At 43.2% G+C, this 27,507-nt stretch overlaps 3 protein-coding genes and 1 long non-coding RNA gene across 18 annotated transcripts in view; 2 read left to right on the top strand and 2 right to left on the bottom strand.

Annotated features, from left to right (window-relative positions):
- Window positions 1-8,541, top strand: part of RC3H1 (ring finger and CCCH-type domains 1) — a 106,015-nt gene extending 97,474 nt beyond the window's left edge. For all 14 annotated transcript variants that reach the window (XM_043491086.1, XM_043491084.1, XM_043491092.1 and 11 more), the window contains one exon: window positions 585-8,541. In XM_043491086.1, coding sequence (XP_043347021.1) covers window positions 585-735 — 151 coding nt within the window. In that variant the 3' untranslated portion in view covers window positions 736-8,541. The remainder of the gene's footprint in view (window positions 1-584) is intronic.
- SERPINC1 (serpin family C member 1) lies at window positions 3,545-27,279 on the top strand. 2 transcript variants are annotated; one of them, XM_043491105.1, is made up of 7 exons: window positions 3,545-3,676; window positions 19,450-19,825; window positions 22,527-22,742; window positions 23,106-23,243; window positions 24,353-24,746; window positions 25,301-25,365; window positions 26,702-27,279. In XM_043491105.1, the coding sequence occupies exons 2-7, from the start codon at window positions 19,454-19,456 to the stop codon at window positions 26,873-26,875; spliced, it is 1,359 nt and encodes a 452-aa protein (XP_043347040.1). In that variant the 5' UTR covers window positions 3,545-3,676; window positions 19,450-19,453; the 3' UTR covers window positions 26,876-27,279. The 2 variants fall into 2 exon arrangements, with proteins under 2 accessions (XP_043347040.1, XP_038269449.1); XM_038413521.2 differs by lacking the exon at window positions 3,545-3,676 and adding an exon at window positions 14,002-14,131 and having other exon boundaries at window positions 26,702-27,261.
- ZBTB37 (zinc finger and BTB domain containing 37) overlaps window positions 5,291-27,507 on the bottom strand; it is a 62,574-nt gene continuing 40,357 nt past the window's right edge. Inside the window, exon 4 of the mRNA XM_043491104.1 lies at window positions 5,291-8,695. Within this exon, the coding sequence (XP_043347039.1) occupies window positions 8,636-8,695 (60 nt within the window). The 3' untranslated portion in view covers window positions 5,291-8,635. The remainder of the gene's footprint in view (window positions 8,696-27,507) is intronic.
- LOC122455573 lies at window positions 12,908-13,944 on the bottom strand. The gene is made up of 2 exons (XR_006273866.1): window positions 13,776-13,944; window positions 12,908-13,061 (listed from the first exon to the last, which is right to left on the bottom strand). It is a non-coding gene; the product is annotated as an uncharacterized LOC122455573 (long non-coding RNA).

Raw genomic sequence — 27,507 nt, 5'->3', positions numbered from 1 at the left:
TCTTGTAGTTTAGCCAGTTAAAATATAAAATGAAGATTTCTTCACAATTTTTTTTTTTTAGTAGTGTCCTCACTTAACCCTTTGTCAGCCTGCACAATCTGCCCTCTTCTACATCATGAAATGGAAGCCGCTAGAGGGAAGTATTAGTACAATGGCCATTTCCATCTGCGTATGGAAATAATGAAACAGCTACAAGTATCTCGAAAAACTGTTCTGGAAATAATTGGCAGGGGGCTACATTAAATACTCTGTTTATGCAATGTATAATTTGAGTGGTCATTAATTCTATATTCATTTCATAAAATGAATACTATAGAGTGCTGTTATAGAAACTGTACAGTTTTTCCTTTATAGTGTTGTTTGTTTTCCACTATCCTTAATGTATATTTTTTTTCTGATCTGGTGAGTATTCATGGAAAGTAAATAGATTCGTTGTACAAGGCAAGCTTGTGCCTATCTCATGAAATAGTCACAGATGGTCATTGTGACACTGCAGCAACAATAGTCAGGGCCTTGTTGTACAGTTTGTTTTTTTTTTAATCAGTTTATCTTCCTTTTCTCCTTCTGCATCCTTCCTTCCACAGTGATGTTCCAAATGGATCAGTCTTGATGCAAGAGAACATCAGCCTCCTATCAAACAAGACCACATCTCTGAGCCTGTCAGAGGACCCAGAAGTGGGAGGAGACCACCAGGACTCCCAGAGAACAGGAGTTGCACCCACCTCTTCTCCATGAAGTGAGGAAAGCATCCCCCCAGAGTTTCTATTGGGGAAGAGGAATTGGTAGCTTCCATCACACTTCCCTCTAAAGGTGGTCAGAGAAATGCAGGAGCAGCAGCAGTAGGAGGTCCGGAGGCAATGTGCACGAACACCACTACTAGAAACAAACCCTGCACATAGTTCACATTAATGCGTTTTTTAATTAAAAAAAAAATTAGCAGTATCTGCAAGCAATTCAGATTAAATTTGTTTTTGTTCTGTGAATGAACTTTATTTTAATAACTTCGGACGCCTTGGATCCCAGGGCTTTAAAAAAAAGATATTATATATATATACTCTGTTTGATTAATTGTATGATCTTAATGAAGTAGGTTTTTTCTTTTACTTTGGTATTATTACATACCCAGTGTATAATTCCTTACCACCTCCACTCCCTTTCACCTCCAAACAACGTTGGCTGCCTCCTTATATGAATTTAAAGGTGAATGAGGGACATAGGATGGAGGGAGGAGTTGCAGTGTCAGAAAACATGCAGCAACATGAGTAGGTTTTTTAAAATGAATTTCTTGTAACTAGGAGTTCTCCAACGCTTACAATATCTTTCTACTTATAACCATTGGCTTTTAGCCACAGTTGATGCAATCGTCTCAACTCAGTGAAAGCATTCCATAATATCCATCCCACTGCAGCATGTATCCCCAAGGTTGTTGTTTAAGCAGTAGCAAAAAAGTCCAGTGTATGCATGTTACATTTATTTAACGAGGAACTGATAATGACGTATTTTGTGGTTGGGATTAGAGTTGAGTAAAGGACAGAGGGTCTCAACTAGTTGAGAGCTGTATGTTTCAGCGAGAGATTGAAGAAATTAGTTGTCCAACGCTTGAGTTGCTTGGCCAACAAGCAGTTGTCACTGAGCAACATGACAGAAGCACCAAAAAGTTTCCATCCCTTGCAATAGGAAGGTAAAAAGAGAGCGAGAACAGATTTTAAGGAAGGAAAATAACTGAAAACTAGCTTGCAAAGACCCTTTTTCATCAGCCACTGTTTAGAAAGATGGAAGTTTCCTTTGTTAGGAAAGATAGTCTTTTATAAAGGGTCTTTTTTTGTAGCCCAGCCTCTTGCAATCATGATAGTATCCAGGGTTGCTTCAGAAAGGGCATGGACTACCTATTATGGACCTGATCCAAAGCCCACTGAAGTCAGTCAGTGAAGGAACTTCCATTGACTTCTATGAGCTTTGGAACAGGCCTTCCATTGCCTGTTTTAAAAACACTATTTCAATTATAGCTTTTTTTTCCCCCTTACTACTAATTACTGAGCGGCTTGTGTATAAATAGAAGTCTTCTGATTTTATAATCTGCCACCTCTGGCCTGAAATTTGTTTGTGGTATCAGTGAAGGCTTGTCATGGGAAGAGGAAGAGAACTTTGGTTTACATGCACAAAACTTGGCAATTAGCAAAAGTAGAAGAGGGCAAGTGTAGAAGTAGTAGTAATGCTTGGTAAGATCCATGGATACCAGAATTGGACAGCAATGACTGGAAGTCCAGTTGCTGCTCTTGAGCTTTGCCTGTCACTGCTGCATGGAATCCTTTCAGAAGCCAGCATTTCTTCTCTGTGGGAGAAAAGCTGCATACAGAAATGCCACTTCAGGTCCAACAGTGATCCTGCCAGAAGCATTTGGAATACTTCAAAGCCAGGAATATTTGTGAACCTATGTCATTTGCTCAGTCTCCCAATGGAGGTGGGTAGGTGGAGTTGACACCTGAATGGAAAAGGTTTTAAGAAGTCACAAGCCTTTCAGTTCTGAGTGGTATCATTCCACTGAAAAGTTCCTCTTAACAGGACCAAAAATCAGTGAGGGTTTGCTCTTGCTGCATGTATTTTGACCCTTTTTGCCTTCACTGAACTGAGCCCTTCTGAATAGAAAGCTCAGTGGAGAAGAGTCAGTTCAGTGGTGCTCCCTCCATGCCCCCGTGGCCTACTTTTTGTTTTTCTTTCTGGATTAACTACTAAATCAGAAAGCACTGGTTATGTAATAAATTTATTGCATTGCTTTGGTTGGGTAAAAGCAAGAGTTAATACTTTTCTTGTTTAGTTGTTTCTTAACCCTTAACTCCTGCTGAGGTCATAGGAACCTTGGACTAAGCTTTGCGTCCATTATACTGTTAATTTAAACAAAATGGGGGAGGGGGAAGATACAGTCCCACTATATTGCCTACCAGTAGAGTGTCCAAACAGAAGACTCTTTTGAGTAACGATTATTTAATTTGCCCAGTCAAGGCACCGCATTTATATACTATTTCACATTGAATTTGATTATGCCCTTCAGACCTGGCTGGTCAAGGATTTGATACACATATTGGCTTGGGATTCGAGCTTTCTTTTTTATTTAAATAAAAATTTATATCTATATATCTATATATCTATATATAGATATATAGATATATATACACATATATACATAGTTATATCTGTATATATATTGGGTATGTTTTAAGAATTTTTTCACATGAGCGCAGCTATTCTGATCGGGAGGTAGAAGCACTGAATGAAGATAAAGCATTTTTGGCACACAGCCACACTCTTCGTGCATTCGTGCATATTTATTTCACTCTTAGCTGAACTTTGGCCTCAGAATTACTGAGGATAGCAGTTTTGAGGCTTGTTGATTTTTCTTTTTTCCTAGATTTATGGGGAAGACTCTTCTCTGCCCTGGATTCTCACCAGTTCTACTATTTCTCCCACTCACACATGTTTACACCCTGCCCCTTCCTTGATCATGGTCTCCATCCTTCCAGTTTAGGAGGACTGGACTGGCTTCGCTGAGAGATTTTCTGTTCCATCCTTTTCCCTGTTAGGGTGTTAGTGCGCTGTCTTGACAGCATGCTGGTGAGTGAGCTGATTCAGGGACCCATGCTGTGGTCTCTACTCCTGAAGTGAAGGTCACCAACACCAGGTCAGCTTTGACTGTGTTATTTTTAAGAAATTTTTTTTCTGCTGTGTTAATATAAACATAAGCTCATTTTAGTCAAGATAATTTAGTGCAGTATTCTAATCTAGGAGGGCAAGTGCAGAATGCCAGATTTTCTACTTTTGACTAGAAAAATCAGCTTTACATAAAGTAATTAAAATTACCAACAAAAATTGCATGCTATGGACATTCTCCTCCGCTGTAGGAAAAAAAATCTGGAGGGAGCAAAAAATTATGGCCCATTATCTGTTGTGCCAACTAGTTTAATTTCCAGTTCAAAACTGACCCTCTTCTTTCTAAGCCAGGGAAAGAAAAAATCTACAGTAAGAACTACTCAGATCACTACATGTAGGTCAGCAAGGGTAAATGCTCCTAAACCTATGGATTAGAAAGAGTACCTTTATGTTGTTTTTCCACCCGTTTGTGCTGTACTTTTTGTGCATAGTGTCCTTGTTTTGATCAGTCTCTCCAGGTGAATGCCCTGTTTGCTCAACATTGTAGTTTGGCTTGTTAACTAGTCTGTTTAATATGTACAAACCTTATTGATTTTGGCTTTTTCCTTTTTCTCCTGCTCTTGGTCTTTCCCTGTGTTTCTTTGGAGAAGTTTAGGTGATAAAACTAATGGAAATAGGGAACCAGAAAAAGGCTTTAAATTTTCATGAAGACAGTATCTGAAATCCACTTTCTGTGGAAAAATCCTGCCAGCAAAGCTGAGAGAACCCATTACTCTTCAGGTGCAAGAACTGATAACCTAAATTCCCATGGACAAGCTATATTTACTGCTTCACTCATTTCTGTGTCCTATTCCTGTCTCTATTACACCAGGACACTGTCCATTTCAGTTAAATGAAACTGCTACAGCCTGGCTTGGTCCCATCTACTCCAGCAAGAACAGTGTTGGAATACTGTTGGGACACTATCATGTTGTATGGCAAGTAGGGTAGATTTGCTGGTATAGATCGAACCTTTGAGTGCTTGTTGCTAGCAGAGTTTCAACCCTAATGTACACAGAACCCAAAAAATGAGACACTTCAAATAGTAGGCTAGTCTTCACAATGTCAGACACAAATAGTTGACCCACTAGGAGTATAAACAATTTCATTTTTCCTGGAGTATCATGGGTTTTTTCCTTCTTGCATGTGCCCCAGTTCCCCAATCTTAATTGTCAAAATCTATATCCTTATCTTCTAGCCGTTTGTAGGCTGCCCTGCCCCATTTCAAAATAGAAATCCTGTGGATCTGAGCACCTTTCATACATGTAGTCCTGTTACCACTTTAACCTCAAATTCTTCAGCTGTCTAGGTTCTACTGACCCTTGTTATCTCCCTATAGTCCACCCCTCTGGCTTGCCCATCATCCTCCCTGATCGTACAACAGTGACAGCTTGCTGCCTCAAAACAGAGCATTCAAATGAATTCGCTTAGCCAATAACTTCTGTGAAGTTGCCTTTTCTAATGGTGTCATTACTCAGTGATGCACAAATGTGATATTGCCCCTACTGGTAGGCAAACGGGGGGGTCTGTATAAACACGGTAAACTGCTGTTTTTCTTTAAAGGAGAGCCAAAGACTTGTGCTTTACTTTTTTCACCTCCCCCCCCCCCCCCAGGATAGCCATTTTGGTAGTCAATCTTTGTAGAATTTTGTGAGTTGACTGTATTCTCCTGGTAGCAGTTTGCACAGTTAATGATTGTCAAGCCTTAAACATATGTTAAATGGTGGCTTCAGTTCATCTAGTTACACAATTTGAAAATGGTGTGTTTAAGCACCTAATATATTTTGGAGTCTAACTTTCATACTTGTTCTTTCATCCACTCCCATGCACACTCTCAGCTAATTTACAGGTAGCAGAGAAGGCACTTAGAAGTTTACATAGTTTAAAAAGCCATGTTTATAAAAATTATTCCTTATTCCTGTTGGATTTTGCTGATTTAAAATTAAAATTTCTCAAAACTAGTTTGCTGCAAATGTGAATCTTTGCTGACTTCTAAGGAAGTCCAGTGAGACTGACATGACTCCTGTCAAGCTGTACCATTGCTTTAAATCAAATACAGTACAAATACTTCATGCAAGGACATGGTTGCCTCCTGATAATAAGCATTTAATATCTGTGACAAACTCACTGAACTGCAAAGAAGTAGAATTGGGCTTTTGAGTTTGATATACAGTAAAGCTGGGGGTTTTTTGTTTGTTTTACTACTTTCAATGGGCTCACTGAAATCTCTTGCCAATTTATGCTTTTGAAATTCAGAGGGGAATACCTAAACAGTAAAAGTAATCAGAAAACCCTCAGCTTCTTGCTGTTTCCATTCACAAAAGTGTGGAGCTTTTAAAAATATTCTGACAGCCACAGGTCAGTGATAAGTACCAATCCTCAGAGCAGCTTTTTGAAGAGGGAGCACTTTGTCAAGAAGCTATCTTAAGTCAAAAATTGACTTAAACTTTAAGAAGAAAGCCCAAGAAATTCAGTGCTAAAAATGAGAGCATTGAGTAGCAGTGTTGCCCGCTAGCTGCCTCTGTTTAACAAAGGGAAAACAAATCTGTGCAAAAGCTGTTTGAATGTGAAGTAGTACATAGAGTAGTTTGTACAAATGAGCAGGCAGAATAACTGGCATGACTTCACCTCCATAACCATCCATTATATTGATTCTCTTCTCCTCCCCTTGTCTCTAAAACATGTACACTTTCTGCCCCACCTCCAAATATTGGCAGTATTGACAGTGATTGATGCTACTGTCCACGAGATTATACATCCCTTTAACGTACTAAAATGCTTCCCCTGTCTTGTTCAGCATAGTGATTCAAACATTGACCTGGTGAAAGACCAGTCATGCTAAATATAATCTCAATTTATATTAAAAATTAATCAGCACTTCTGAGCCACTTTCTAAACACAGTCTTGGTGCTGAGAAGTGACATTTGTGTCCTTTGCAGTATGTGAGTACATGGCCAAGATTGTTCATATGACATTGAAACTGATTTTCTCTCACCGTAACTTTAATATGAAATATAAAAATTAAATACTGATACCATCAACTACTTGCTTTCTGACAAAATGGCAGATACTGGGAAGAGGCTTAAGTGCCAGTTCAGTTACATGTCAAGTCAACTGGTCTGGGGACCTTATTCCAACAGAGTCTCCTGACACAGGTTCTACATCATATTAAAAAACAGGTGTTAACTGTGTCTCTGATTATGCGTCATCCTTGGAAGCAGTTGATTGTTGTGATGTAGATGAGACCCTAATTGGAGGGGAAAGGAGCATGTAATGTCATTTAAAATGATTGAATAAGTGGTGAGAGCTGTTTCATGCCATGGGAACTCTGAACACTATAAGCAGAGAGAGTGGAGCTTTCTTTGACATCTTCTAATGAAGGAGTGCATGAAGAACTTGGCTCTTCTTCTGTGTACACTGGACTTCCTCCTCAACAGCCAACAGCCTCCCAGTGCAGGTGGAACTTTGTAACACTGTGGCCAAAATGTCCCAACTTGGACGTTGACAGTTTAGCCACCTGAATAAGTGGTCTGAGCTTCAGTGCTAGTGAGCCCCTGCAGCTTCCACAGAGTTAACCTCTAAGTCCAGCAGGAGCTGCAGATGCTCAGCCCCTCTGAAAATCAGACATATTCCATTCAGGTGTTGAGCTCCAGCCACTAGATCCTGGACGCTTTTGCCCAATAGATCTGGAGTTACGTACGTTTCACCAGTTCCTCCTGGTTCTGAAAGTTTTTTAGCCAAAAGGAAAACACAGCAGTATCAACTTAAAAATAGAAAAAAAAGTTTTGTCTTGGGGAAAGTACAACCAAAGGGAGATGCAGTCCATGAAAAGAGAAAGTATTAGATATACTGAAATATGTATATGTATCTGTAACTAAAAAACAAAATCCTGTGGTGTATTTGATGTTTATGGTATAAACTAAAAATCATTTGCTTCTCTGTAACATTAAAGCTGTTGTTAATTTGTGGCAGATAATACTCACAAGTCTTTGGCATCCAAACCGGATTGTGTACTGGATAGATCCCACAACTGGACCTATGCAGTGAGCTCCTTTCTAGCTTTTATTAGAGGTGGCAGAAGTTTTCTCTGCATGCAGAAAACTGCTCGAGTCAGGAGAGGAGAAATAACCCCCCAAACAACATAGCCGATCCATTGGTAATAATTTTTATGCCATTCCTTTGCAGCTTCTCCTAAGTGGGCAGCTGCAATGTGGACAAAATAGCCAATAATGTGAGACTCTTAGCTTTCCTAGTGTAAGGAATTTCTGCCTTCCCTGTGGCTTCTGCTTGCCAGGTAAGCAGCCTCTTTGCTAAGAGGAGCTTTCCTTGAAGGTCAGCTTATCAGCTACTCTGTAGCTTGGTTTATTTTATTTTTTTCTGCTTTTGATAACCGGTGATAGTAATGTGAAGAGCTCTGTCCCCATTTTGTTCCATTCTGTGGGGAAGTGGGTGTTAGGTGTGTGTGGTGGGGAGGATTATGACAGTTAAGGGACAGAACACACACAACCACATGCATTCCCACTTTAGAAGCCACCTAACTGTTTCCAGTTGTGGGATTTCTCTACAGAAATACTTTTATTTGTAAGCCTAGTTTTCTTTGGTTTCTTAGGCTCATACTGGTCTCCCCGAGACATTCTGCAGTCATTATCACCTTTTTGGGTGGAATTTATTTTTTGTTTTGGTTTTTTAAAAATAACTTTTTAACATTGGTGCATATATGCTTGGGATAGAGCTTGTGTAATTTACCAATCGTATTGATTGTATGTGATTGTGCCCTGCAGAGGTATATTTAACAAAAAAAAAATTAAAACAAAATTTAAAAAAAAATAGGATAATAAAGGAGACCATGAGATTTGAGTCGAGTCATGAATGACTTCTTGAACTTATTTAGTATTTCGGATAAGTAAGGATCCCTGTATGCCGTTTCTATAGGTCAGCTTTGAACAAAATGTCATTCATTCTTTCTTTTGTTTTGAAGTGGCCTCTTGTTGCTTTTTCCCTTTATTCCTCCCTGTCAGGAAAAAAATGTCCTGAGACTTAAAGGGACAGCACATTCCACACTTGTTGATTATTATAAATACTGTTTACCGCTCAAAACACACTTTTTAAAGAGTAGAGATTAAATAGAACATGTGGGTAGAATTCCATAAATTGTGGATTCTGCGTGCACACAGGGAAACTGAAATCTGGTACATGGAGGTTTGGCTTGGGGGAATTATTGAAAGGCATGTATGGTAGTTAGGTGTCTTTCAGTGTGAGTTAGGCATCTACATGCCATTTTGGGGATACAGCACAATTTGCCTTTTCTTCCTTCCCCTGTGTTTTAATCATCACAGTATTCTGAAATTGAAATTTAAAAGTAAAAGCCTTCTGCATATTACGTTGAGGGGAAGAAGAGGGTTGACCGATACTAAAACCAGGAAGGTGTCTGGTTGGAAAGTTAATATTTTCCCTCGTGATTTTAATTTGTTTGCATTTCTGATTTCACTTTTGTATTAAAAAACAAACCAAACCTATTGTGTGTGTATGGTGGTTATATAAAAAATGCAACATGATGAAATGCTATTTCCTTCCTCCCTTTTGAAACTGACTCAGCCTCCAACGTAGTTTTTAAGGCTCCTAAAGGAGGATTTATTTGAACAAGTAAAAAGGGGGTGATTCATTTTGGGGTTTGTAAACAGTTGGAAGTGTCAAGAAGGTCTTGTCAGCTTTTCTGTCAGTATTTGTATTAAATGATAAACTAATGGAGAACACATTTGAAATATCTCTCATTTTCTCTCTGGATTGAAGTGTGTGGTCACTTAAGTTTGTGTGATGTGATCCTGTTAATCATGAAGCTCTTTCTCCAGTGCAGCCTCTAGAATCCTGCAGGGTAGGGAGCTGCCCAATATCGGAGCAGAGAAGCCTGTGCCCCTTTTGGAAGACTTCTTCCCTTTCCTCTCTGGTCATGGAGTCATGGCAGGCTCAGCCACAGTGGTAACTCACCTCGAATCCTTTCCTTTGCACAGAGTGATTTTTTTGTGCATTGTGTGTCCTCCAGACATGCACAAAAAAGGTTTCAGAGTAGCAGCCGTGTTAGTCTGTATTCGCAAAAAGAAAAGGAGTATTTGTGGCACCTAAGACTAACAAATTTATTTGAGCATAAGCTTTCATGAGCTACAGCTCACTTCATCGGATGCATTCAGTGGAAAATACAGTGGGGAGATTTATATAGATAGAGAACATGAAACAATGGGTGTTACCATACACACTGTAAGGAGAGTGATCACTTAAGATGAGCTATTACCAGTGGGGGCGAGAGGGAGGGGGGAGAAAACCTTCTGTAGTGATAATCAAGGTGGGCCATTTCCAGCAGTTGACAAGAACATCTGAGGAACGGTGGGGAGTGGGGAATAAACATGGGGAAATAGTTTTACTTTGTGTAATGACCCATCCACTCCCAGTCTCTATTCAAGTCTAAGTTAACTGTATCCAGTTTGCAAATTAATTTCAATTCAGCAGTCTCCCGTTGGAGTCTTTTTTGAAGTTTTTTGGTTGAAGAATTGTCACTTTTAGGTCTGTAATCGAGTGACCAGAGAGATTGAAGTGTTCTCCGACTGGTTTTTGAATGTTATAATTCTTGACGTCTGATTTGTGTCCATTCATTCTTTTACATAGAGACTGTCCAGTTTGACCAACGTACATGGCAGAGGGGCATTACTGGCACATGATGGCATATATCACATTGGTAGATGTGCAGGTGAACAAGCCTCTGATAGTGTGGCTGATGTGATTAGGTCCTTTGATGGTGTCCCCTGAATAGATATGTGGACAGAGTTGGCAACGGGCTTTGTTGCAAGGATAGGTTCCTGGGTTAGTGGTTCTGTTGTGTGGTGTGTGGTTGCTGGTGAGTATTTGCTTCAGGTTCGGGGGCTGTCTGTAAGCAAGGACTGGCCTGTCTCCCAAGATCTGGGAGAGTGATGGGTTGTCCTTCAGGATAGGTTGTAGATCCTTGATGATGCGTTGGAAAGGTTTTAGTTGGGGGCTGAAGGTGATGGCTAGTGGCGTTTTTTGGGACAATCCTTTATTGTTTAAAGAGCCTGTGTTCTAGAAGTGCAGGGCTGGCAGTCTTAGGTTTGTAATGCAGTTGACCTCATTGAAATACGTATTTTAGTTCATTTGCCTCAGAATGAGAGTAAACTTGGCCCCCAACCTGTGGTGTTTGTGCATTCTCTTCTTCACACCCTGCTGTTTGTTGGCACTAGCAAACCTACAATAGGCGCAGATTTTAGACATCTTGAGGGCAGGGGACATCAAGTGTGTGGAGCAAGTTCTTTCTTCAGTGAAAATTCTGTCTTGCCCTACCTGACCCCATTCAGCACAAACCAAGGGCAGCCCCTGTAACTGGCAACTCACTCAGATATTTGTGTATGCTACGTTCATCCTTAATGTTGCACCCCAGGCATCATTCATCCCATGTCGTGCACATTTTGTTGTGCAGCTGGTAGTGGTTGTGACTGCATTTAAGGTCCCCTCATAAGTCCATTTGTTCTCAGCCTGTTGTAATGCTCAGATTGCATAAATTCCTGTGGAGTGACTAATGCTCAGAGTGCACTGTGCTGAAAGGGGTGCCGCTCTTCCCAAGTAGTCTGGGTCCCAGAATGTTGGGGAGCCCACCCTAAGTGAGAAAACAACTTGGGATTTTCTTTTTAAAACTACAGTAAGTGATTGATCTGTTTGATCCCTTAGGAAGGCATCAGTGGTTGCTCTGAGGATTAGCAGTTTCCATGTTCAGAGTGCTTTACGGACCCTAATTAACCCCTACCTTATTCCTTCAAGAGAGAGCATTTATTCTCCCCATTTATGGATGAGGTAACTGAGGCAGAGGTCATGTTTATCCAAAAGCAACTGAGGGAATCTGTTGCAGTGGGCTGGAGCATGGGGCTGCTTGAATCCCAGTCCTCTGCTCTAAATGCTGGATTCCTCTGATGTTCCTGGAGTCTCCCTGTCTACAGCTCCCTGCAAGAACCTGGCAATGTGCAGCTGTGCTACAAAGCATGGCCACTGTTCCTACAGCCTCCTCAAATATCCTTCAATACCTCTTTCTTTTCTCTTCCCGTGAGAAGGAGTGACTGTGAAAACCTTACTACTGTGCTCTGAAACAGCCCCACCCAATTTGTCTCCTGACCCATAAGCCACCCAAAATAGGTTCTTCATGGCTCTGCCAAGAGTAAAACAGCTTTCAGATGAGGAAACAGAAGCACGTGCGCACACTCCACTACCTCATGTGCAACACCCTCCTCGATGTCACAGGAGCCAACATGGTGCTCTGTGCATTGTGCAAAATTGTGGCCACGTCCAAAGGTTTGTAAAATTTCAAAAGGCAGTCTGCTGAGGAGAGTGACACACTGGAGGCCTGTCTGCTCTTTCTAGTTGTACTGGGGAAGACCTGCAAAGCCTCTTATTTTCTCTGTTGTGAATGATGTCTTTTCTCCCTAGAGTTGAAGGTGGGAGACCTTTACAGCAGTATGGCTGATGCTTCTGAACCTTAGCCATCAGGTGAGAGTGTGAGTGGGTCACCAGTTTCATCTCTCACTTGGGGAACCTGAGATGCCGACACCTGCCCAGTGCAACAGAGCATGGATCAGGACAAAAACTGCCTGCTTCACAGAACCAGACAAAAAGCAAACAATATTTGATTTAATGCATTTATCATGTCAGACACAAGAATAGTGCCTATGCAGTCTTGACGTATGTCTTCTGTGTTGTGGGCCTCCCCCCAGCTGCAGTGACTCCCTGATCCAACAAAGCACTGTAAGAGCCTAGAGAGAGAAGGTGACTAAAGAACTCGAAAGCTTCTCACCAACAGAAGTTGGTCCACTAAAAGAGAGCTCCTGACCCATTTTGTGTCTCTAATATCCTGGGACCGACATGGCTACAACAACCCTGCATGCTGTCAGTTTTAAAAATCAAGTCACTTTTGGAGCAGAGAGAGGCTTGTGTCCTGGCTAGATGGCCCCGAATCTGCACTATAGTCTACCCTCTGCCAATGTAAGCTGCCCTATGCACGTGGATATTTTTTTATCACAATTCTGCTACAACCTTAACTTTCTAATTGGTGTCATTCCAACACCCACTATAGTCAGTGGGAATCTTTGTGACTTTCAGGGTGCATTGGGCCAGGCTCTTAGCCCTTTGCTGCAGGACAGGTTGATAATTTCTCAGTAATACAAATGTACTCTCCTTGTCCTGGTAGGAAATACACATTCCCAATGAATTAAGGGGAAGTGGCCATGACCAGTTCCTTCCTTTGGTTATGTTGAAAGTTATTCTCAGTTAAAAGGCCTACAAATTATACCTGGTGAATGTAAACCAATTGCCTGATGTTTCTTCCCTCCCTCTTCCTTCCCCCCCCCCACCCCCAGTGTGCTGAGAACCCTGAACTCCCATTGAAGTATATGGGCTTTGTCAGTGCTCAGCACCTGATAAACCTTTAGAGCCCTCTTTCTAGTAGGTTATCTGTATTAAAGACAGCTTTATGGCTCATCTCCCATGGAGAGGCATTTCAAACAATGCCTTCAAAGGGCTAATGTGTGTTATTCAGTAACTTGCATTGCAGCTGTGGCTGACAGTCCTGTTCTGCCAAAACCTGCTTTCTGGCAGGAGTGAAAATAGGACAGTGTTTCACACACACTTGGGGTTTTTTTATACATAATCCTGGGCATCTTGCTGGCAGTGTCTGGAGGGTAGTGGGTTTCGCGAACGCTCTTGCACTGGCCTCTGTTGTGAAGATGTTACTGATTATTGCATGATAAAACCACTCTCATTGGCTTTTATAAATCAAACTATGTTTAGGGAGCAAACTGCATCTCAGATGTTGAATTAAATCAGCACCCAGTTCCCATCCGTGTAAGGTGGTGGAAGATCATGATCCCCAGTTTACCAATGGGAAAACTAAAGGACAGAAGTGTGTGATTTAGCCCAAACTGCTGCAGAATGGAAAATATGCAAATCTTGCCCAACTTTTTATTTGGTTGTTCGGGGAGTGGGGAGGGAGAGGAATTGGCCTGAGCTAAGTTTCTAAATCTACAATCATTTGAGTTCTGGAAAACTCCTGTGTGTTTTATCAGCCAGAATTGGGGAGCCCTGGAGTGTATGTGGAGAAGTGACCAAACTTTTCCTCCTGAGACTGAACTTTTAAAACCTTTTTCAGATCAAACATTGCTTTGTTCAACTCTTTGCTTAACCTTCCACGGTTGGTCATCAACCTTTGACCTCAACATCCCACCTCTACCCTCCCTCTCTCCCCTGACCTGACTGAGCACTGGTGGTGTGCAGAAATTCAGTGCAGAAACTACTATTGACTAGCTTTGTCTCTGATTTTTTTTTCCCTGCTCTAAAGCAAGCGTGCCTGTCACTGTACATTGCAGATCACGTCCAGTAGGCAAGGAATCTGAGACACCACAAGGTAAGAGGAATTGGTTCCGCAGTCCTGCTTGCTTCCAATGAGATTTTCATGTTCATTAACATGGTTTGTCATGGACTCATTCTACTTTACCTACAAACTCCAGCCACAGCTGGATTGCTTGTCTGTCAGGGATCCCTGACTGTAGTGCTGAGGGGCTGTTTCTGTAGAGTTCCATCTAGGTTTCCTAAAGATCCTGGTTACGCCATGTGCTGCTCACTAGAATGCCTGCAAACTCTTCACTTCTTAAACTGTAAAGTGGGGCGAAGTTGTTTCAAGGAGGCTTGGAAAGTCCTGGCTTTCTCTCACTTGTCTCTCTAAAATGCTATTTGCCTCAGAGGGGCACCTCCCTTTTCCTGGGAATTTCACAAAAGAAAAAGCTCTGGTGGGAGCAATTCCACAAAGGCTTACACTCCTTAATATTTGTTAAGCTTTCAAGCACTCGGAACCAATAATAGTGACTGATTTCTTAGCGCATGTTGTGGAGGCAGCATGTTTGTGAGAGAGTTGGCCATAAATTTTTAACACTAATGAACACTGCCCTTGTCAGAAGACAACATTGTTGAGCGAAGGTACTGGAGTGGAAAATTACTGGGATATGTAGACCCTGATTCTGGTGGGGGGGGGGGTTGTTTCTAAAGTGCGTTCTGAGGGTTGACGCCTGAACTGCCCATGAACGATGCAAGAGACTGCTTGGCGCCTGACAATTTTGAACTGATTAAGCAATTCTCTACCTGACCCTCCCACACCAGCATTAGGATAGAAGGGTGTGCAAAAAAAAAAAAAAAAGCTTACCTATGGGAGTTTTGCCATTGACTGCAGTCAGACTAGAATTCCACCATCTGTGTTTAAAACATGACCACTTTCAGTTGTCTTATGGTGTAAGGCAGGACCAGCCAATCTTCTCTGCTCTACTTAGGTTTGCATGCATGCCATTTGCAATGATATCTGAGCACCTTTCAGTAAAGTTTGTATTACCAGGGGTGGCCCCACGTGTGTGGAATTCAATCATAAGAACATAAGGCCATACTCGGTCAGATGAAAGGTCCATCTAGCCCAGTATCCTGTCTTCTGACAGTGGCCAGTTCCAGGTGCCCCAGAGGGAATGAATAGAACAGGTAATCCATCAAGTGATCCATCCCCTGTCGCTCATTCCCAGCTTCTGGCAAACAGAGGCTAAGGACACCATTCCTGCCCATCCTGGCTAATAGCCATTGATGGACCTATCCTCCATGAATGTATCTAGTTCTTTTTTTAATCCTGTTATGGTCTTGGCCTTTGTAACATCCTCTGGCAAGGAGTTCCACAGGTTGACTGTGTGTTGTGTGAAGAAATACTTCCTTTTGTTTGTTTTAAATCTGCTGCCTATTAATTTGGTGACCCCCAGATTTTGTGTTATGAGAAGGAGTAAATAACACTTCCTTATTTACTTTTTCCACACCCATCATGATTTTATAGACCTCTATCATATCCCCCCCATCCCACTTAAGTCATCTCTTTTCCAAGCTGAAAAGTCCCAGTCTTATTAATCTTTCCTCATACGGAAGCTGTTCCATACCCCTAATCATTTTTGTTGCCCTTTTCTGAACCGTTTCCAATTCCAATACATCTTTTTTGAGATGGGCCGAACACATCTGTACGCAGTATTCAAGATATGGGCGTACCATTAATTTATATAGAGGCAACATGATATTTTCTGTCCTATTATCTATCCCTTTCTTAATGATTCCCAACATTCTTTTAGCTTTTTTGACTCCTGAAGAATGCATCTCAGCTATAGCCTGGTTATGGAAAAAGCAATGTCTAGACACTATGATGATAGGCACTAAGGCACGTGTTTTTAAAAGGGCTTTTAGCTTTGAAAATTTGGACATTAGGCTGTCAGAGACAGCATGTCTGTGCCTGTAAATAACCCTGTTCTTGCAGTTGACTGAGAGCTGTGTTGGGGCCTTCAGCTTGCTGCTGCTCCTCCTAACTTCCTGAAATGGGAGGTACAATGCAAAATCAGTCACTGATACAATATTGGAGGAGCAGTTATAATACTCAGAAAAGCCTTCTCCAGTGAAGATGGTAGGCTAAAAGTGAGGAAAGCAACAGCAGGTCTGGCTGTCCATGTACACAGCAGAGTCCCTTGGGTGCAGATCTCAATTTTGCCTTGACCCCTTACTCATTGCTCCCACTGGGAATGAAACGTTCAGAAGCTAGCACTGTGGGTAGCTTCATTCTGTTTCTAGGTCTCTCTGTAGCACTTGTCACCATTGCATTGTTTATTATTATGTAAATAATAAAAACGGCTATCACCCTCAAGCAAGACCATTATGCTAGCCATTCTGCTGACACCTAACAAGGCCATTTCTGCCCTGGAGAGATTGCAGTCTAAAGAGACAAGACAGCAAAGGATCAGAGGAAGGATTATTCGCTCCCTTCTAGATGAGGAAGTGATTTTTGCACATGGTCATGCACAGTGTTTGTGACAGAGCGAGGAATAGAACCTGGGTCTTCTGTGTCATAGGCCACCGTGTTAACCACAAAGCCACCCTTCCTTCCCGATACCATTTTATCTAAATGCCTTCAAGTAAAAATTGTACTGCCAGAGGCTGCACTTTCCTGGTAGTGGATTTATCACTCTAGATAAATGCACCTCAGTTTGCACCTAGCCATAAAGTATGCCATGCTGGGTTACTGTGGTAATGGGCACTGTGGGAAAACCTAAGATAGATCCATGTTTTTGCAAAGGCTCTCCATGGAGTATTGAGTCCTGGGCAAGTAGCCAAGTCTCCATTCCTTGTCTTTCAAGCTAAACAGAAGCGTGGTCTGTATGCTGCAGTGCATAGGATATCTGATCAGACCCAATGTTAAGCCATGCAAAAATGCACGTAGAAACCATAGTGATGGAAGCCTTACAAACAGGTGTACTCAGTACAGAGTGCATTCCACTCTGCCTACGCTAGGCTGGGGTGCTATGCTACCTCTGATCAGAGCAACATAAGAGGTGGTGGGATTTGTAATCCTTGCATGAGCAGAGGTGTGACCATCAGTAATAGTTTTTTGGCTAACCTGTGCCTTGAGTATGACATTCTGATAGCCCCTTTTCTGCTTGGCCTGATTTTCCAATCAATAATACTGACATAACTTGCAGGGGCACAGTGAGTGTTAATGAATGTAAAGTGCATTGAGATCCTCAAACGGCAGTCGGCACTGGGCAGGCACCTCTGTTTAGCACCTTGTAGGACTGCCTAAAAGATCATTTTACTATCCCCTCACTCTGCTGACTTGGTATTTCCCATGTTAGTAACTTTCAATAACATAAAGTTTAGCTGGGATTGAGCATGGAGCTCATCTCCTGCTAAGGACTAGGAAAATGTTTAGAGTAGAGCTGTCAAGCGATTAAAATAATTAATTGTGATGAATTGCATGGTTTAATAATAGAAAACCATTTATTTAAATATTTTTGGATGTTTTCTACATTTTCTAATATTTTGATTTCAATTACAACACAGAATACGACAGAATACGACAGTGCTCACTTTATATTTTTTGATTACAATATTTGCATTGTAAAAAACAAAAGAAATAGTATTTTTCAATTCACCTAATACAAGTACTGTAGTTCAATCTCTTTATCATTAAAGTTGAACTTACAAATGTAGAATTCTGTACAAAAAATAACTTCATTCAAAAACAAAAGAATGTAAAACTTTAGAGCCTAGAAAGTCCACTCAGTCCTACTTTTTGTTCAGCCAATTGCTCAGACAAACAATTTGTTTACATTTGCAGGCGATAATGCTGCCCACTTGTTTACAATGTCATCTGAAAGTGAGACTGGGCATTCGTATAGCACTGTTATAGAATCATAGAAGAATCCTAGAATATCAGGGTTGGAAGGGACCTCAGGAGATCATCTAGTCCAACCCCCTGCTCAAGCAGGATCAATCCCCAATTTTTGCCCCAAATCCCTAAATGGCCCCCTCAAGGATTGAACTCGCAACCCTGGGTTTAGCAAGCCAATGCTCAAACCACTGAGCTATCCCTCCCCCCTTAGCTGGTGTCACAAGATATTTATGTGCCAGATATGCTAAAGATTCATATGTCCCTTCATGCTTCCAGAGAACAGCATCTAAATTAGTGAGGACCGATGCATGTTCACTTTAAACATCCAAGTCAATGCCACCAGCAGAAGGTTGATTTTCCTTTTTGGTGGTTTGGGTTCTGTATTTCCACATCAGTGTGTTGTGCTTTTAAGACTTCAGAAAGCATGCTCCACACCTCATCCTTCTCAGATTTTGGAAGGCGCTTCAGATTCTTAAACCTTGGGTTGAGTGCTGTAGCTATCTTTAAAAACTTCACATTTGTACCTTCTTTGCATTTTGTCAAATCATCAGTGAATGTGTTCTTAAAATGAACAACATATGCTGGGTTGTCATCTGAGACTGATATAACATTAAATGTATTGCAGAATGCATGTAAAACAGCAGGAAACATACAATTCTCCCCCAAGGAGTTAAGTCATAAACTTAATATTGCATTATTTTTTTAAACAAGCATCGTCAGCAGGGAAGCACGTCCTCTGGAATGGTGCCCGAAGCATGAAGAGGCGCATGAATATTTAGCATATCTGGCATGTAAATTCCTTGCAATGCCAACTACAAAAGTGCTATGTAAATACCTGTTCTCACTTTCAGGTGACACTGTAAATAAGAAGGGGACAGCATTATCTCCCATAAATGTAAACAAACTTGTTTGTCTTAGCAGTTGGCTGAACAAGAAGTAGGACTGAGTGGACTTGTAGGCTCTAAAGTTTTACATTGTTTTGTTTTTGAATGCAGTTATGTAACCAAAAAAATCTACATTTGTAAGTTGCACATTCACAATAGAGATGGCACTATGGTACTTGTATGAGGTGAATTGAACAATACTGTTTGGTTTATCATTTTTACAGTGCAAATATTTGTATTAAAAATAATATAAAGTGAGCACTGTATACTTTGTATTCTGTGTTGTAATTGAAATCAATATATTTGAAAATGTAGTAAAACATCCAAAAATATTTAATACATTTCAATTGATATTCTATTGTTTAACAGTGCAATGAAAATGACAATTTTTTAAATCACGATTAATTGTTTTGAGCTAATTGTGTGAATTAACTGCAATTAATTGACAGCCCTGAGGAATGGAATGATTTCCATATGAAGATTGCAGTCAGACTAATGAGTTTGGAGAGGAGACTGATACGGTGGCTGTTACGTCCATGAGTTCATTTGGAGGGATGGCTCATGCAAGGTTTGCAGCTGGATTGTAACTTCTCTTTCTGGTTTCAGGAGGATGCATATGTTTCTGTGGTTGATCATCAGCCTCTGGGGTGCAGTAGCTCCTCAGTACAACCCTGTGGAAGATATCTGCACTGCAAAGCCAAGGGACATCCCAGTGAATCCCATGTGCATTTACCGTAACCCTGAGAAGGAGAGTGAGGGGCTAGGGTCGGAGCAAGTGAAGGAGAAGATTCCAGAATCTACTAATCCTCGTGTCTGGGAGTTATCGAAGGCCAACACCCGCTTCGCCACAGAATTCTACAAATACCTGGCAGACTCCAAGAATGACAATGAAAACGTCTTCATGTCACCCCTCAGCATCTCCACAGCCTTTGCAATGACCAAACTCGGTGCTTGTGGTAACACCCTCCAGGAGCTCATGGAGGTGAGTGGCACTATCTCAACCTCTTCTAGTTGCTATCCTAGCAACTGAAGTTAGGGCAAGGTTACTAAAGGCTGGCTGCCAGCTGTTTGTCAGTGATAAAGCTCTCTCTCTAGGGCTCCTCCACTCAGAACATTTCCTTGCTTAGAGAGAAAGACCTCTTGGCTAAACAAGCCCCTTGTCAGGACACCTGTCCTCGTGGAGAGCACTGCAGGAAGTTCCAGGCTGGCTTTCCTCTGGTCTGTTGGGAATCCCAACTCCTGTAGCTCCAATGGTTGAAGTAAATTCTTTGGATGCACTCTGGGTTCGGGCCTGTTGTCTCCATATGGAGGAGCGGGAAACTCTTCAAAGGGCACCGAGGAGAAGGCAAATACTTGGCTCCTAGTGGACCTGACAATGTGTAGCTAGGCAATGTTAACATGCAGGGATAGATCATCCTTGTGCTGAAAATTGAGTGAAACCTGGGCATGGGGTTAGTGTTAGAGTTCCTCCCCCTTCTACAGCAGCCCAAACTCAGGATGCCCCTATCCAGATAAGGGAAAAGAACTCTCCTATTGCTCCATGGAAATGCTGCTGGACAAAGGCTGCCTCCTGGAATGAATAAGATGGGGTGGAGACCACAGACTAAATTCTGAGTTCAAACATAATAAATTCACAGCATCACCCAATATCCAGGAAGCTGAGTCCTTACTGATCTCAAGGCACTTAGAAGATCCTCAGTGCAGTTATCACAGTCTGTGCCTGCCCTAGGGAAATCTATGGTGCTAACCATGCAGTGGACCCACCAGTGTGCTTCTAATGAACCTCAGGGTGATCCAGCTCCCATTGAAGTCAATGGCATAAGTCCCACTGATGCTAATGTGGCTGGATTCAGCCCCTTGTGAGCTCACATGTGCAGGCTAAGCTAACACCATTTGCAATAGACTAGCAAGACGGGCTCAGTGTCTTCACTTTGCTAGGGAACCCATTAGCAAAAATATGAATCAATGAAATGGTGCTTGAGGCATCTCCCTGAAGCCAGCTCAAAGGCATTCTCCAGATCCACACCCAGTTGTTGCCAGGTGGTGACTCTCGGGTGGCCTGAGGTAAATGAGCTTCTATCAGCATGAGTGTCTCTTTGGAAAGACTGACGATAAAGCGGACACAGAGAGCAGTTGAAATGAGGAGCAGGTTCTCATGGTAGCCAGCAAAGGGCACTTTAGGCATGTGTCACTAGGCTGTAACTCTTGTGACTTTCAGGGTCTCTAGTTTCCTACTGGGGCCATGGCAGTGTTAGTTTTCAGATGGCTCCTCCACAGCGTGTATGAAAGCTCCATGGGATAGAAGACAATAGAGGGGAGTGCAGCTGAGAATATAAATGGCTTGTGCCCATTTGTATTCGGCATTAGATCTCTAAGCAGAAGTTACTGCAGCAAGGTAAGGGCTCCTGCCTCATGAGTAAATGATTGCATGGGCTGTAGCAAAGCAGCAGTTCCAGAAACAAGATCCACCCATTACCCGAATGGCAGATTGTTTGAGCTCCCCAATTATAATTGGGATTCTAGCTCTGTTCATTTTGCTTGTAATGCTCCGCTTTGACTAACCAAGTGAGAGCTGTGCTCTGGGCACAGGACTGTGAGCCAGATGTGCTGGTCCTTCAGCTGACACCAGTTTCCTCTGTAGCAGAGTCATCTGTCTAAGGTACCTAGATGCACCCCCATTACTGTCGTATCCGAGCACCTCACAGCCTTCAATATATTTATCCTCCCAACACCCCTGTGAGGTAGGGAAGTGCTGTTCTCCCTTTTCAGAAGGGGCCCCAAGGCCCAGGGAGGTTAGGGTTTTGTCTGCCTGGAAAAGTTATACTGGTCTAAATAAGGAGATGTGAATTTAATTTACACTGGTTTAACACCCCAGGTGGACTCTTATTCCTGAATAAGCATGTCCACATGGATAATTACACTGGTATGATTGCAGTGGTGTGACTATACTGGTGGTATAAATAGAAACATTTCCTGATTTAGTGGCTTGGCCAAAGTCATGCAGGAATCCTGCAGCAGAGCTGGGAACTGAACTGGGTCTCCAAGTTTCCCAGGCTAATGCCCAGGATTTAAAAGAATCCAGGTCTCCTGATTCCACATGCAGCAGCAGCCATAAGGGCTTCATTCGCTTCCTGAAAGGAAAGATGGAGGACGGTTGGTGAATGAGAATTGTGAGGCTGTTCTTAGTGTGAGGTAGAGAGAAGGGATCAGGCAAAAGAGGCAATTGGGGAGGAGGGTGGGTAGGGTATAGTCTGAGCGTGGGAGGGGAGACATCTGTGCTTTGAAGGGGAGGAGGAGAAAGAGGAGCAGCCGTATGATTTTTATATAGAAGTTTTTCTTTGTTAAATAGTGTTTGTATTCTGGACATTTCAAAGTCTTGTTTCTGCTCAACTGCACCCAGCTTTCATGAAGAGAGAGAGAGGGGGGCTCAGCTGCAAAGTTTGTGGAATTGTCTAAACTCCACAGGTCTAAAAATCTCCAGACCCTATCCAGGGGGTTGGATCAGGCCTATCTCTGCTTCCTGTGAATAAAACCAAACAAACCAAGAGCTCTCATCAAGTCCAGAGTGAGCGGTCCTGAGTCTGTGGAGTTAATGAGCGGTCATCAGCCCGTCGCCTCTGCCTGTGGCTACAGGAAATGGGGAGCCAGGTCTGGGATTCCTTCTCACTCCTTTGGTTCCCTAGGTTTTCCGGTTTGACACCATTTCAGAGAAGACATCTGATCAGATCCACTTCTTCTTCGCCAAGCTGAATTGCCGGCTTTATAAGAAGGCCAACAAATCCTCAGAGCTGGTGTCGGCCAATCGTCTCTTTGGGGAGAAATCTCTGACCTTCAATGAGACCTACCAGAACATCAGTGAGGTGGTTTACGGAGCCAAACTCTGGCCCTTGAACTTCAAAGTGAGTCCGAAGGACTTTAGTTTCTATTCCTTTACAATGCCTTGTGCTGTTGATAAACTCTCTCCCTCACCTCACTTGAGCGGCCTAGTGGGTGCTGTGAACCAGGCGCACGGGGCTGCATGTGACTGTGTGTGCTTGAATGCAGCACAGGTTTGCTACTGACCAAACCTGCTTTAAGCTCAGATTCTGGTTTATCCATTTACCAAGCTTCTGACTTCCGAGTACTGCAGCATGGTGCTCGGAACACATGGTCTGCAGTGGGAACATGTCCCGCCAATAATTGGTGGCTGCCTCTTACAGAGAGAGACAATGGGGTGTTGAAAATCCCCCATGTAACTTATTGTTTTGGGTCTCTTCCTCCAGGAAAAGCCGGAGCAGTCCAGGACTCTAATTAACGAGTGGATTGCTAATAAAACCGAGAAGCGCATTACTGATGTGATCCCTGAGGGAGGCATTGATGACCTCACTGTCCTGGTGCTGGTCAACACCATTTACTTTAAGGTACAGGAAACAACCCAAGGGACACCTGCTCCCCTCGGGAGAGAGGAGGTCTACAGACAGGCTTTGGGTGAGGTGATGAGAAGTCAGTAGATTATTCTCCTAACCCAGACACACTGAAGCTTTAAGAAATGAAGATGCTGGCTCAGACCTGTCAGCTGTGATGACTCGTGTGAGAGTCAAACGGGACAGCAGTGAAAACCCAAACACACCAACATTAGGACAGAGAATTGAAAAGTGAAGTTCATTATAAAGTAGAGAGGGGTGCAAATCAAACCAAAAACCTGGACCTTCCCATCCCTGATCTGTGTGTGTTGCGGGGAGAGATCTGGAATCCAGATCAGAATTCTTTGGCTGGTCTTTATTTGGGTTGTGCCAAAATCCCAGATCCAAACACCCCTAAGATATGGAAAGGGTCTGAAATTTGAATCTAGCTTCAAATTCTGCAGCCCAAAATGTACATATGACTGGTCTGATTTCATTGCCCAAGCTGGGGTGAGATGCACAGTCAACAATCATCACAACTGGGGACAAGGTAATGAGTTCTGTATGTTAATTCTGTTTTGGGGAGGTAGTGGGGGGGGCTAAAGAGCATCCTTCTGGGATAGCGGAGTTGTCCATTCCCTAACCAGCTCTGCCACTGAGCTGCTATGTGGTGTCACCCGACTCACTTAGCCTCTCCAGTCTGTTTCCCTATCCATAGCCCCTTCCCCACCATGGGTTGCGGGGAGGTAGTGAGGCTAACCTCATTGTTCACTACAGAAATCCAAAGCACTATTAACCACAACAGTGGGGAGCCAGCTCCTTCTCTCTCAAAACTTTGGGGGATTCAGTTTCAATGGGACCTTGATCTCAGTTTGCTCATGAAAAATGGAATCCTTGTTGAAGTTTTCCAACAGTCAAAACCGCCCCTAGTCCTTCCCATCTCTAGCATGGAAAATAGGAGGTGCTGCTAGTAACAAATGGGAAGCCAATGATGGTCTGGAGAGTGTCCCTTTTCGAAGAGGGGAGAGAAATGCACTGGTTCCCTGTGGCTCAGCATGTGCTGGGCCTTGGGCTGGGATTCTCTGATCTGTGGCTGATTACTGTCTGTCTTTACCATGGTCCCCTAGGGGCACTGGAAATCGCAGTTCCCTGCTCAGAACACAAAAAGGGATAAGTTCTATAGAAGCGACGGCCAGATCTGTACCACCCCCATGATGTACCAGGAGAAAAAATTCCGTCATGTCTCTGTCCCCAGCGACCACGTGCAGGTGGTGGAGCTACCATACAAAGGGGATGACATCACCATGGTTCTCATCCTGCCCACCATGGGCAGATCTCTCGGAGAAGTGGAGCGGGACCTGACCCCAGAGCAGCTGCAGAGCTGGCTGGGCTCTATGAGGGAGATCTCGCTCTCGGTCTACCTCCCTCGCTTCCGCATCGAAGACAACTTCAGCCTGAAGGAGAAGCTGCAGCACATGGGGCTGGTGGATCTCTTCAGCCCTGAAAGTGCCAAGCTGCCAGGTCAGTCCTGTCAGGTTCCCACACTGAGAGCAGGGGCAGGGAAATGAAATGAAGCAGCACTCTGTGGAGAGGGGCCAAGTATTTTAAAGCAGTGCTAGAATTGTAGTGGCTTCTCCACTGAGCAGTGTACAAGTGTCCTGATCACAAAATCCAGTGTCACCACCGGGGCAAAGTCCCCGTTGATCCTAAGGGTGGCCTCTTTGGGTCAGGGTTGACTCTACAGAGAAAGGGTTGTCAGACTGGCATCTTCCACGAGCACTAAACTTGCCTGCAAAATACTCAGCGCTAAGGGCCCAAACCTATCCTTATATATGAACAGTTAGGATTTCCGCTGAAGTCACTGTGGGCCCAATGCGATGGCAGCAGGGCAGAATTTGGATCTTTAGCTTGACCCTTGTCCTCATTTCATTTGCCCTTTCTCCATCAGTGTCATCATCTGCCTCAAACTCCCTCTGGTGTGAGAGCAAAATGCTTTGGTGCTTGGGGTATTGTCTTCTCAAAAAGCTGTTCTTGAAGTTCCCTGTCTGTTTATGGCTTGTTGGGGTTTTTTTTAGGCATAGTTGCAGAGGGCCGTACAGACCTGTATGTGTCTGATGCTTTCCACAAAGCCTTCCTTGAGGTAAGCCTTGCTTTCCAGTGCTCTCCTGTGGTTTGTTTCTTTTAATGCAACTTTTTGTTTAGTCTTTTTAACAGCAGCAAAAAACCTTTTCCTTCCCTTCTCTCCCCTCTGATAAACTTAAAATTGTGCCACTAATTTCCAATCTAAGCCTGTGACTCTTCTGGGTTCCAGTCTGTGGCAGGTGAAGATATGGCACCGAAACCACCAACAATTGAATTCAAAGCCCAACAGCACAAAGTAGAATGTGTGATTTGGAGTCTGTAAAGAATCTAGGGCCTGAGCCAAAACTTCTTGAAGTCAAGTCTTCCCATTGACTTCAGAGGGCTTTGGATCAGACCCCTACAGCATTGTTGGGCCTATACAAGAAATATCCTGTGAGGCTGGCTGCCAAAGAAAGGGGGTGGGGGCAGAGAATCCAGGGTTTTGGCAGGGCAACAAATTCAATGTCATCATTTTAGTTACAGTTCTGACCTGCTGCTTTAATATTAAAGTTGTTTGTCCTGGGAAGTAATGAGACAACAAATATCCTTTTACTTAACAATAAAACTTGCTTAAAAACATTTCAATAGCCAGTGATAGTGATGCTGGTCTTGCTTCCGCAACTAATGTTGCAGATTTAGAACTTAGGAGAATCTAGAGATAGAGAAAGATGCATCTAAGTCAGCTAGGCCCAGATCCTCAAAAGTACCTAGGCGCTGAACTCCCACCAAAACCAGTAGGAGTTGAGTGCCCAAGAACCTTTGAGAGTCTGGGCACTAGTTCCTCATCCCCCTGTTTGTTGCAGGATTGTCAGTGTATTGATGAGAATTGCGCAGATGGTTTGTGGGCCTGTTTTTCAGGCGTGCATAGGCCCTTCCGATTTGCACAGGATCATACTTACCTATGTGCTGGAAATCATGGGGTTACACATACGCATCAGAGTTTGGAAGCAGATGAGTTTGAAACTCTGGCCTCTTAGGTCTAGATGCATTGAGTATCAACCAGGTGTAAAGGACTGTCTCATGACTTTCACATAAAATGATGCTTGGGTATTCTTCTGTGTGCTTCAGATCCATAAAACAATGGGGAAAATCTTTTAAAACAGCTCCTTGAAAATCCTCTGTTAACTGTAGGGAGAGGGTGCTCTGTGGTACTATGTGGAAAAGCCTGGTGTATCCCCTGCAGCCAGCAGGGCCTGGGAGCTCTGCACAAGTGGGACTGAGCATTTCACAGCCAGGTGACTGACTTTTCTCTCTCACTCCCAGCCAACCTGGAAGTAAGGGGGTGCTGCAACATACACATCTGCCCGGTGTACCTGAGGATTGTACGTTAATCCCATCTTCCGTCTGATTGGCAGGTGAATGAGGAAGGCAGTGAGGCAGCAGCTTCTACTGTAGTCATGATCTCGGGGCGTTCGTTTTCCATGAACAAAATGATCTTCAATGCTAACAGGCCCTTCCTGCTCCTCATCCGGGAAGTTGCCATCAACACCATCATCTTCATGGGCCGAATATCCAATCCCTGCCCGTAAGGAGCGGTGGCCAGGCCCCAGCCTCTCCATCCCCATTGGTATCCAGTCAGTAAAATACCCTTTCACTCATGTCTGTCTCCTGTGCAGCATTTTCTGCAGTATTGCTAGTCAGCAGTTTGGAAGGCCCAGTTTTTTCTCAGGACAGCTGTCCTGCTGTTTGACACAACCCTTACTCAGGGCCTCTAACCTATTAAACTGTTGACCCCCTTGCTATCATCATCAGGCGAGGGAGGGTGATGCATCCCAGGTGGTGATTTCTCAGCACCAGAGCAAGTCCCATCCTGCATCCTCTCTATTAAAAGGAGTATTTTGCACCAAGATTTGTTGTGTATCACTGTCCTCATTCAGGCCTCAACTGTAACTCTGATCACATCTTCCATTAAAAAAAAAAATCCAGCAAACTAAAATATGAATGGCCGGTTTCTTCCTTGTTGTGAACCTTTCAGTATGTGAGAAAGGAGCAGGCTGGGCCCGTAGAGCCCTCAATCTTTAATAAATGGGTGGTTCTCCCCATCCCACTCTTATCCTAGTGGACGGGCATGTCAAACTTATCCTGCTGGGGTGTGGCAAATCTTCCCACTCACTCATGGGGTCATAATGCCACTCCTTGAAATTTGGCCTGCCTCGCCCCT

This window comes from Dermochelys coriacea, chromosome 8 (assembly GCF_009764565.3).
Source record: "Dermochelys coriacea isolate rDerCor1 chromosome 8, rDerCor1.pri.v4, whole genome shotgun sequence".
Lineage (NCBI taxonomy): Eukaryota > Metazoa > Chordata > Testudines > Dermochelyidae > Dermochelys > Dermochelys coriacea.
The sequence above is the reverse complement of the archived record's forward strand: the minus strand, read 5'-3'. Positions and strand labels throughout refer to the sequence as shown.

What these genes read in the sequence shown, in the direction of transcription:
- SERPINC1 (XM_043491105.1), top strand. Translation starts at nt 19,454, where the DNA reads ATGCATATGTTTCTGTGGTTGATCATCAGCCTCTGGGGTGCAGTAGCT. An exon ending in CCCTCCAGGAGCTCATGGAG is followed by an intron (nt 19,826 to 22,526) that starts GTGAGTGGCACT and finishes TTGGTTCCCTAG; the next exon opens with GTTTTCCGGTTTGACACCAT. An exon ending in TCCACAAAGCCTTCCTTGAG is followed by an intron (nt 25,366 to 26,701) that starts GTAAGCCTTGCT and finishes TCTGATTGGCAG; the next exon opens with GTGAATGAGGAAGGCAGTGA.